This window comes from Nelumbo nucifera, chromosome 5 (genome assembly GCF_055504915.1).
Source record: "Nelumbo nucifera cultivar China Antique chromosome 5, China Antique-T2T, whole genome shotgun sequence".
Classification (NCBI taxonomy): domain Eukaryota; kingdom Viridiplantae; phylum Streptophyta; class Magnoliopsida; order Proteales; family Nelumbonaceae; genus Nelumbo; species Nelumbo nucifera.
The window spans coordinates 34,048,883-34,060,639 of record NC_142653.1 but is presented as its reverse complement, the minus strand read 5'-3'; the positions used below and the strand labels follow the sequence as shown (position 1 = coordinate 34,060,639).

The window sequence follows — 11,757 nt, the reverse complement described above, 5'->3', positions numbered from 1 at the left end:
TTCCTAATAATATGAATTCCTTTTGTCATCAGCTTAGCAATACTGAAAATTATTTTTTAAATGAAAGTTTTCCTGGAAATTTATCTTTATCTGTTTCCTTTCCTTAACCTCTTTTTGTTTCAGTAGGATGGTTCTTTTCACAAACATTCAATTGCAGATGAAAAATTGAAATCAATAATTGAGAAGGAAACTTACTGTGAAGGCTCAATGCTATTACCATAAAAAAGAAGGGGAAGCTCAGTGCAGAGAAAGGTGGTTAACCGTTTCAGGTTCATCAATGCAGATGACACAGCTGTAGCTGTCTAGCACCATTCCTCTTCTTAACAGATTGTCCCTGTCTAGCACCATTTTTCCAAAGTTGCAACTGAACCAAGAAAATCATTTTTTCTGCATTGTTCCTTCATAAAGGCGGTTTAGCATATAGCTTTAAATACATTTGGGTGGAATGGTTGTTTTCCCAGCCACAATAAGACTTTTTAAAGGCTGAAATATACAAGGACTTAAAAGAGGTAAGATTATATTTAGACATATCATCCTTTGCAGTTATTTTGTGCACATGGTCTGAGAGAAATGCTGACATCTTTGAAAACAAGGCATTTGTGTAAAAGGAAAGCCATGCTAATGGCTGTCAACAAGCAAGAAATTCAGGGAGCTTCTTACACTTCATTTTTTATCACAGTACTTTGTTTTTGCCATAGTAACTTTCTGATGCATAAACTTCTGTATAGTCCCCACTGTACGGCCCCTCTATGTACAGGGGTGCTGATGTTCTTCTTATGTCTACTAACAATACTTTACCTTTAAAAATAATAATAAAAACAAGCTCAGTACAGAGACCTGAATCTCTTAACTCTAATAAAGTCTTCCCCAACTCTCCAGTGAAAATGTGAAATGAAACAGTAAGATCATTAGTTATGGAACTACTACATACAAAACTCGGTGTTGGATGAGAAATTCAGGTTGAATGCTCTCTTGTTTTGACACTATTTTATGTGAAAGCTCAAGAAAAATAACCGAGTAAGCAGCCATAAGAGTCACAATCGCATCTTGAGGCTGGTCTTGCATTAAGGGCGAGTTTTAATGTATGAATTGAAAATTCCATTTGTCAAATTGTTGGGGTCTAAAATTCTAATTCCTATTCCTTTAATTCTTTTAACTAATGTTTTTTGATGAAACCTAACATTTTTAGTAGTATTTAGACCTTATGTTTTACTTTGCATCAAGAGATTTCTGATGGAGATTGAAGGTGCAACTCCAACAGTAAGTTTGCAGTTTGCTTTTAAGCTATTATTACAAAAAAACATTCACACTTAAAAGCCAATTTAGTGGGTGATGGGCATTCATTTGCAGGAGCATTTATTCTAGGAGATTAAAGCTTTTTTTAAGAGAGGGAGGATTTTAACAATTTATCTTACTCTTTGTTCCAAGCACTTGATTTTTAGGAGGTTTCTCTTAAGATGGAACACTTAAAAAAGAGTTAAGACGACTTCTCTCTTCCCCCACCTTTTTGTTTGCCATTATTCTTCTTCAATTTTATTATCTCCTATTTTAGTTACAACGGAGGTTCAAAGTGCCCTGCGCTTTCGTATTGTATCTTTTGTTCAATGACACATCTATTTTAATGTATTTTTAGAATTTCTTAATAATTAAATAGCATAAAAGTGGCCTTTTGAAAATTTGAAAAGAAAAATTCTATGATGTCGGAAAGACAGGGTACCAGAAAGGCTTGATCAATCATGAATCACCCTCCTGAGTTTTAAGCATTTCCTGTTTCATATCTTTTTGGCATCAAGGTTAAACCCTTTAGTTCAGTTAGGAAAGAGTACAAGTACATGTCCGGTGTAAATACATACAAAATAATTCAAAATATAAGGCTTTGTACTCTATGTATTTGTGGTCGTTCCAACCTGAGTCTTTGAAAAAAAAAAAAAACAAAAAAAAAAAGAGAAAGGTTTATTAATACACCCCCTCCTACTTTAACCTTAGTTCTCCTGTAGATGCAACAATATCATTCATCTGCACAGGTTTTTCGACTGCACAGAATTCTTTCTCTCGAGTTTCTTCACCAAAGCAATTATGCTTTCCTCTATCTTGTTTTGGAATTGCTTGTACGTGAATGTGTTAATTATTGAATTACGTAGTGAATGTTTCGCTATCAATAAAATATTTTACTATGAGCATTCACTCAGTTGTCAGGATGGCCGAGTGGTCTAAGGCGCCAGACTCAAGTTCTGGTCTTCGTGAGAAGGCGTGGGTTCAAAACCCACTTCTGACAATTTATTTTTGTGGCTCTAGGTGTGAGGAGCAGATCCGGTTTCCCATCTTAAAGGTTATGTTTGGTTTGAAGGAAAAAGCAAGGAAAGGAAGGGAAAATTATCCAGCTTGCAATATTTGGACCTTTACTGCGATTATTTTTTATGCAATATTTATTGGCGTTTGGATGGAGTGTAGGATGTAAATAATAAAGATATGAGCCTATGAGTTCAGCAGAGATTCACGCACGCTCTGTTAAAGAAGTGATGATGCTAACAAGGTTGATAAATCCATCCATTCCTAACCATCGTGCCCTGGAGGAGGCCGGAGCACCTCCACACCCCCGGCTCTCAGTCTGCCCATTTCTTATTAGCTGCATCATAATGAGCAAATAGCTCGGTTTAGGAGACCATGCCTTGACACCCAGCAACCACCATTTGATGGGTTCCATAGAAATTATGTGGATCAAAACCCCATCTACTCCACTAATTAACCAGTCACAGAATCATGTCAAAATCTCATGTTGAGCCTGCTATAAATTATTCGTCAAATGATTGACTGATTTTGACATGATTCTGTGACTGGTTAATTAGTGGAGTAGATGGGGTTTCAGATGACAGCTCTGCAGCAAGCCAGTAACCTGATTCAGTTCATTGACAGTTTTCCTCTTGGATACACACCTTGGCAAAATGAAAATGGAGGTCACCAATTTTGTTGGAATACAACTGCCCTGTCACATGAATGCTTCTATGTTTGTCTCAAGGGAAGAATTAATAATTTAATATTGTTAGCTCCCTTCTTTCCCTTGATTCTGAATTGACAGAATTGTTTAAAAATTTTTAGGAAAAAAAGCAAGAGATGCCCTGTGTAAATTACTTTTCATTTAAATTGACATGAATACATGGAATGTATGTTGGTTGAAAAAAATGGGGATAATGATTTCTCTTGACAAAACTATTTAGGAATTTTCCTGCTTTGATCTTTCCAGTAAGAAGATATTGCCTTTATCATCTCTTCCAATGCGCATGGACTCGTCAACATATCTGGATATAACTCGAGTCTAAGGAAAAACAATTAGTAGTTCCCATTTGAGTGTTGATTTCTGCAAAAAAACGATACAAATTTGACTGAACTGTAAGTAAAAGAAAAAGGATACGTGATCTCCAGCCAACCCTCTGGATTGAAGATACCAAGCAGAAGATCATAGTTCTTCTGGAACACATTCATCAACTATTGTCTCACACATAACAATCTTAGTTAGCAACAGTTAGTTCAAGAGTGGAAGAGCTCCTTACAGGTAATATTTTAGTTTCTTTCCAGAAAATAAACCATTGAATGACAGTCTTTTGAAAAGCCCACCATACCTGATCAGGTGTAATGGTTGAACTTCCATACTCTATATCAACTCTCTGCAACAAGAAGGAAAGATGACAGGATGTTAGGGACTTACAAGCCAAAAGAATTTGCAGAATCTGTAAAACAAAAGTAACTCTCTTGGCAAGGAGTAATAGAGTTGTCAACTGATTTGGATGTAATCTTGAAGGAGGCTTGAATGATCAACTCTCCATTCAACAAACTCAATCCTCTTGCGTTGAACTTTATCACATTAACTGCTTTACCCTGCATTTTTCCATCACATGTATCTTGAAAATAATCAATTAAAGACGAGGACTCTCTCTCTCTCTCTCTCTCTCTGAAGAAAAAGAAAAAGGAAACACTATTGAAAAAGCTAATTTTTCATCTTCACTGTGCAATTTGAGCTGAAACTGGGATATAGTACCTCAGCAACGTAAATATTCTGGAAAAAATCTCCCAAAGAAATGAAATCTCGTAATCCTAGTTTGGTCCTTTTCGCACCGAGAATCGAAATTGTGCTGTAGATGAGTTTCCAGCATCCACCCACCTTGCAATTATCAGAAAATAGAAGTAACCAACCATCCAATTTCAGTTGCATAAAGCAAATACAGAGTAAAAGACCAACTACTCTTACCTTGTTTAGATCTTGAGTAGGATCAGGAGTTGGATTCTGGGCCTCCAGCAGCTCCACCAGACCTAAAATTTCAGACTTCTTTGCCGATGGGACTCCAAAAATGCCTCTGTTGATGCCTTTATACATGTTTATTCATTCCATTTCAACTCAACTTCCACTCGCATTACCCACATAAGCTGATAATTTTTCAAATTGAAGAGAGCGAAGGAACTGAAATTTGATACACAGGTGAGATGAATATACCTTGTAAAGCCTGATTAAGAGCTGCTTTGATCTGGGGGATTGCCTTGGACTCTTCTGATACCTCTGCTTCTTGTTCCCCAACCAAACCAGAACCCCGTTCTGCAGCTCTAACGATGTAAGTGGGTCTAAGCCCAGAAGCCTGCTCACCTAATCCTGAGCTCTTCTTGAGCTTTAAATGGGTGGCTGGGGTTGCTCTGCTAGTTTTTATCATCTTTCTCATCTTGTGTGTTGTAGGTACTACATGACAAGCTCTGATGGGTGGCTGTATGAGCTCGATAGCCATGAATTCAGTCACAAGCATACGAAGGAACAGTTTTCCTTACAATGGGCAGGAAGGAGGAGGAACCAGGTCTATTAATAATCTCAAGACTCGGACTTTCTTGCTTATGTTTTATAGATACATGGATCGTTTATTAAATAATAAAAAAAAAGGACTGAAAAAAGGGTTGATGATTTGGGACCCTAGACCAGTTAGTAGTTGCCTCTTGTCCTGATAAAGCGGTGATGTCTTTAGACTTTTTAGTGACTCTATTAATGTAGAAGAAAATAGTTTATTATTTATTTTTGTTTTATTGTATTATTGTAAAGAGAGAGAGAGAGAGAGCATCTTTTGTCTTTTCCATTGGATATGCGAGGTGTATAGACTATAGACTATAGCAAATTGTATGGGCCGAAATTAACCCCAGAATCAAGAAATAAATAAATTGATCCACATGTCGCTTTTAAAAGCTTTATTTTTACAATGGATAAATTAGGAGGATGTGTGGCCGAGAGAGCACTTGGGAGTACATCTGCAAATTAGCTTGAGCTGACTTGACTCGCCATCAACATTGATTGATCACCGGCTCACCGCTCGCTTATTGAACCAAGCCTGAGCCCAATTTTCCGGCTCCTCACTCTTGAGCCAGGAGTTGGTCTACTTCTTAGAATTTCTGACTTTTAATCTAAGTTCATTTGGGCTGTTTTGCCAAACGAACCTGAGCCGACCTTGGTCCTTGCCTTGGATAGGTTCTATCCGGTAATTTATTTTTATCCAAATCCTTACAACATAGGGAAATGTCTTTTGTTGTCATTCAAAGTTTTCAAAAAGTTCGGGATTGAAAGCGCAAGAGGAATGTCTTTTTTATGGGGAAGTAGAGGATATAAATTAGGGGTGAGCAAATAGGTAGGTTTTATCTGGAATGGAATTGAATGGAATTCACTTCTAATTGGCTTTGAATTGATCACATCCAATTTGTTACAAGGTAGGGTCTGGTTCTAAATTCTTGAAATCAATATCCATTTAGGCCAGTTCCAAGGTCTAGGGGTTTACCCTACCCGAACTAACCCAATGAATTGACCTTGGTTGGCCTTAGTGGAACCTGCCTTAGAACCGAACTTGTCTTGAAATAAACCCTAAAAATACTTTTGGATTATAAAGATTTGAATCCAAGCATTCATGGTTATAAAGGCCAATGTCTCATTTGGCCATTGAGTTATTTAACTTATTTGATCATTTGTTTTCATTTTAATATTTGAATGTGTAGAATAAGTAATGTAAAAGGTAATATTTACAAAATTTAAATTTAATTATAAGTTTTGAACCACATAATGATAATCTACATATCAAGTTACTTAATTTAATCAATAAAAGTAATACACATTTCAAACTATATATTATATTTATTGAAAATCAAATTCTTAAAGAATATGCTTCTTTTGTCTTTTTGAGGAGGGGAGTGAAGAAAGAAAAAGGTTCCACAGATAGACCTTGGAATTGACCCTGGAACCACCAAGGCTAGAACTGACCTGGAACCGTCCTTCACCGGGTAAGTTCCAGGTTTTGCCATGAAACCAAACTGAACCGACCCATACTCACCCCTGATATGAATCATATTTTTAAACATTAACAAATGGCAAGATAAATTTGGATGACAATGGATCCATTAATCCCTAAGCCAATGATCGGTGGAGGTTGAAAATGTCACGGGGTGGTGGGACCAACTAGAGGAAAAGAAACATAAAGGTGATTATAAACAAGAGAATGCCATTACACTCCTTTGGGCCATTTGGAATAAATTCAACCCATTTGAACAAGCATGTAGTAGTTGCAACCAAGGTTTAACTTTTCAAATTCAAATTTAATGACTCTTAATTAATTATCACATTTAATAACACGCTATTAAAAGAAATATGAATAGTGCATTTAAGGTAGTGTTCAAATTCGAATTTGAATTTGACATGCCACTAACTTGCCTATTAAAAATCACAAATAAGGGATAAAGGGATTTGGACCCTAGTCATTTGATTCTAACAACTACAAGTCCACCACTATGTTATACCACAATGTTTGCCATATAAATTTGTATTTTATTTCTTAATTAAGTTTTTTTGTTAGTGGATGATTACCAATAAAAAATAAAATTCATCATTAAAATATATATAATAAATATCAATGTTTAAAGAACCGGGCTAGACATCAATCTAGAAAAGGAGAGATTCAATCGAGGTCAAATTGTGATGATGTAATATTATATATATAATTGTATTATTTTATAACATATATTTTTTTATTTTAATTTTAATTTTTTATGAGGCACGTATCTCAAAAAGTTATCCAAAATAAAAATAAAGGTCACTGCAATAGGACATATGAGCAAAAAGTTATGGCCTTTAGAAGTTTGCATTAATGTGCTAAAACAATTTAAAAAATCGATTGTTTTTCTAAAACTAGGATTGATTCACTGGTTTTCGAGTTTGACTAGTCGGGTCGGCAATTTTGGAAAATTTTTAACTGAATCTAGTCATGGTTCAACTGGTCCAATAGGCCAATCAGTCCTATTTTCTAAAAAATGAAAAATATTAATACAAATTATATTGATTCTTTAAATACTATGGTAATGTATGCATACACAAATATTTTAATTCTTTTATCATTTTTTCAACAATTTCCAATTATGTCTCAATATTTCACACTTTGTATAAATCATTGAAATATGGATTTTTATGTTTAAATAGCTTATTTATAGTGATATAAAACTCATATTTATTGTAATTAATATAAGTTTTTAGGATTTATATGAATTTCTTAGTGTATTCATATGTATCTTCATTTTTTGTCCGTATCTATGCGTATCTTAGGTGTATCTCGATGCATCTCTTAAAAGTGTCTCTCCGATACATATTGCGTTTCTAATATTTTTAACCTTAACTGCAATGAGTTCATCTATGATAAAATCCATCTACTCTACATGGTTCTTTGTTTTTTAGTTAATCCACTATTCATAGGTTGGACTTGTACCTAATGGTACTATACTTCACTATTTTTCTGGATGTAAAGTTCATTTTGGTCCAACCAAACAAGCTGTATTGTACAACCAAAGCTGTACTGAAAAGGGTGGTGAAAAGAAATAATCGAGGAAATTGAATGTAGACAATAGACTTTTTTATGGAGGTCCTACCAATAAAAGGGTGACCCAAATGAGGTAGGTACCTCCCCTTTGGATCTATTAGTTGGAGATGGAACACCCCAAACCGTCAAATCAACTATAGGGGAAACAATCATCCTTACTTACAATAAACATTTGTATATCATAGTTGCTAACCAAGGTTCAAAATATCTCAAGGTATGGTATGTCTCGATATTATCGCTTTTTTTTCTTACCAAAAAAAAAAGATATTATCAGCTTTTAAATCCTTGGAAAAATTAAATGAAGGTATTTAAGACATGTGGCCATTTCAATGCCTTTCTTAGAGATGCCCATGTTCAACTTTTTAATCAAAGGTTGTGTTTGGTTTGAAATAAAAAGTAGGGAAAGGAAGGAATTGGTTTGAAAGATAGGAAAAGAAAGGGAAAGATAAGGTGTGTTTGTTTAGGAACAATGGGCAATATTCTTAGACTGTCTTTGGTTTTAAAGAAAAAGATAGTGAAATGGAGGGCTTTCAAACTAAACACAACCTAAAAGTATTGCCCCTTTGAATTGCGAGTGTCAATATTTTGGACCATGTTCCTAACCAAGTTCATAGTTTACAATTTTAGGAGGTTGGGTGAAGACCCCATGGCCATGGCTCATTAATAAGTACTAAGAAAAAGATAAGTGGCTTTGAGAATAAATCATAAACCAAGAAAGTGCTAGCTTGACACATTGTATTTTAATATATAGATATAGATTAACTAGGGTTGTTCACGGGTTGGGTTGGGTTGGTTTATTGGCGTTTTTCCAACCGACTTGACATGGTCGGTTTACCTAGAAATGAAACCGAAACCGACCCAGTACTAAATAAAATTGACCTGGTCGGTTTGAGTCAGTTTGGGTCGGTTTTGTGAATGATTCTCTCGGTGTGAACAGTAAAGGATTCAAGTCTAAGAAGCGAAGGCTGGGTGCTTGGAAATTAAAAATAATTTGATGGATTAAAGCTGAAAGTTTATATATCAGAAATTTGATATATAATATGTATATTTCCGAAATAAAGCTGATATATATATATCCACAAATATATATCTAAAATATATTATATATAATATATATCTAAGTCAGTCCGGTTTTGGTTTTCACACCGAACCATCGGTTTATGTTTTTTTGTAACCTGAAACCGACCGATGTTGAAGAAAAACCGGCCAACTCAGGTTGGTCGGTTTGTGTCTTGTTATGAACAACCCTAAGATTATCCACCACACAAGGCATTCACCAATCAATTTATGGTCATCCATGGATTGCTCTCCCACTCATTTCACCCATGGAAGGAAGGTCATAATCCCTTTTCTTTAGGATTTGAAGTCCAACAGATCTATATTTATATTAAAACAGAGCGGTCAATAAATTTTCTCCTTTTTTTTTGAATTTTTTGTTTTTTAATTCCATGTCATTTTAAAAACAACTAATGAGATTCACTTTCCCAATAACCTAAATAATCTCTTCTCCTAAATTTTATCCTAAACTACCTCCCCACTTTCTCCAGAATTATATCTAATTCCTATTTATCTTCTAAATTATCTCTAATTCCTATTTATCTCCACAATTATCTCTAATTTAGTAGAGAGTTTCTCTCCTAAATTATCTCTAATTCCTATTTATCTTCTCCCCTACTTTTTATCAATATCTATCTAAAGAAAGTTGGGATTAAAAAAATTTAAGAATTATTTAAATATTCTAACAAAATCATAATATAATAACTTTAAAATATTAATTAAAAACACAAAATAAATTTATATTTTTACATAATATATCACGTAATTATATACTAACAATTTAAATGATGTTTTTCCAGATTATCAACTTAAATGCTTTTCAAATATTTAATGATATGTAATAGCTTTCAATAAATAAAATTCAAATAACAAAAAAATTTAAATATTTTATAGATTATTTAAATAACTAAATATTTATCATAACTATATTTTAAATAGTTAAAATAACAAAGTTATCTAATAAATAATTTTATATTTTTACAAAATATATCACAAAATTATGTACTAACAATTTAAATTATGTTTTTCTGGATCATCGATTTAAATGTTTTCCAAACATTGAATATTATGTAATAGATTTAAATAAATAAAACTTAAATAACAAAAAGTTTTAAATATTTTATAGATTATTTAAATATTTAAATAACTAGATATTTATCATAACTAGATTTTAAATAGTTAAAATAACAAAATTATGTAATAAATTTAAAAAATTTCTTTAAAGTAGAAAAATAATTATAAGATAATATTGAAATTAATAATAATTTAATATATTACAAAATTAATAATTAAATTATGTAATAATAGTATATATTATGATTTATGGATAATTAAATTCCATAAATAACTAATATTTTAAAACTTAAATATTTTACATATTATTTAAGTATTTAAATAGCTGGGTATTTTAAATAACAACATACTTAACATAACTAGATTTTAAATAGTTAAAATAAAGAAATTATGTAATAAATTTAAAAAATTTCTAAAAAGTAGAAAAACAATTATAACATAATATTGAAATTAATAATAATTTAATATTTTTACATAATATTGTAAATAAATTTTTTCACTTATATCAAGTAATAATTCTAGAAAATAAATTTTAAAATTTAAAATTTATTAATAATAATTCTAAACTCTTAATCTGTATTTATTATATAATTATATATACTAAAATTGATATTTATTATATTCCAATACTTATTTATTGTCTTTGTGATAAATGTATTTTCATTGATTATGTATAAATTTATTTTGTTTTTTTATTTAGTATAAAACTTTCAATAATTATTGGAGATTAAACTATTATTAGTGAAATTTTTAAATTTAATTTATTGTACTTATTGTATTTATTGTATTTTTGTTATAACTTATTGATTAATATTTATTAGATATTAAACTATTATTTGAGATTATACTATTTATTGACTAAGTTAATATATTTTTAGTACTTATTGTATTTTTGTAATTATCAATATATTTTCAATAATTGTGTATTTTTTCTATAAATTTTTAATAATCATTGGAGATTAAACTATTGTTATTTATCTAAGATGAGACTATTAGTTTAGCTGAAATTATGAGTATTCATGAGTTGGTTCGGTTCGGTCGTAGGTTATTTGGCCAAACAAATTGACCTGGTCAGGTTGGGGAGTTGGTTAGTTGAAATCGACCCACTCAAGTTGTATCGGTTTGGGTCGATTTTTTGGTTTGGTCAGTCGGTTCAAAAGATTTAAACTTAAAATTAAATTTAATTTTAAAAGTTATAGTGCAATTATTAAAAAATAAATCTAAAAATTAGATTTATGATATAAAATATTTTATAATAAGAAATATGGGAAATTTCCCACTTTTCCATATTAAAAATTTGAATTATAAAATATTAATATATATCCATGGTTAGGTCGTTCGATTTTGGTTGGTTTATAAATGGCCAAAGTGAAATTGATCCAATTTGGTCGAATTGGGAAATTTTTGAGCCAAAGTCGACCTAAAATAATAGAAAACCAACCAACTTGGGTCGAGCTGATCGGGTTGATCGGTTTCATCAGTTTGATGAATAAACCTAACTGAAATTAATTATTGTTGCTTTTGTATTATAAAAAAGTTATTAAAAGTAATATATAAAATATGAATAATTATTAATTATTTAAAATTTTGAAAATATAAAACAATTGTATACTCTCATGTGATTCTATTTGGGTCATTTACTAGAACACATCTTATAGTTTTACATATTTACTTAAACCTACCTTATAGTTTTCATTTTATTAAAACATCCCATATGTTTTACAACTTATTTACTTAATCAACCTTTCAT

At 31.7% G+C, this 11,757-nt stretch overlaps 1 protein-coding gene and 1 non-coding gene across 3 annotated transcripts; one reads left to right on the top strand and one right to left on the bottom strand.

Annotated features, from left to right (window-relative positions):
- The first annotated feature begins 2,191 nt into the window (after positions 1–2,191).
- Positions 2,192–2,275, top strand: TRNAL-CAA (transfer RNA leucine (anticodon CAA)). Its single transcript has one exon. It is a non-coding gene; the product is annotated as a tRNA-Leu (tRNA).
- An 842-nt stretch (positions 2,276–3,117) lies between these two features.
- On the bottom strand, positions 3,118–4,919 carry LOC104599889 (Plastid-lipid associated protein PAP / fibrillin family protein). 2 transcript variants are annotated; one of them, XM_010262633.3, is made up of 7 exons: positions 4,487–4,906; positions 4,244–4,359; positions 4,034–4,156; positions 3,775–3,873; positions 3,618–3,662; positions 3,410–3,483; positions 3,118–3,296 (listed from the first exon to the last, which is right to left on the bottom strand). In XM_010262633.3, exons 1-7 carry the CDS (start codon positions 4,785–4,787, stop codon positions 3,212–3,214), a joined length of 843 nt encoding a protein of 280 aa, XP_010260935.1. In that variant the 5' UTR covers positions 4,788–4,906; the 3' UTR covers positions 3,118–3,211. The 2 variants fall into 2 exon arrangements, with proteins under 2 accessions (XP_010260935.1, XP_088744170.1); XM_088888044.1 differs by lacking the exon at positions 3,775–3,873 and having other exon boundaries at positions 4,487–4,919.
- Between the last annotated feature and the right edge of the window lie 6,838 nt (positions 4,920–11,757).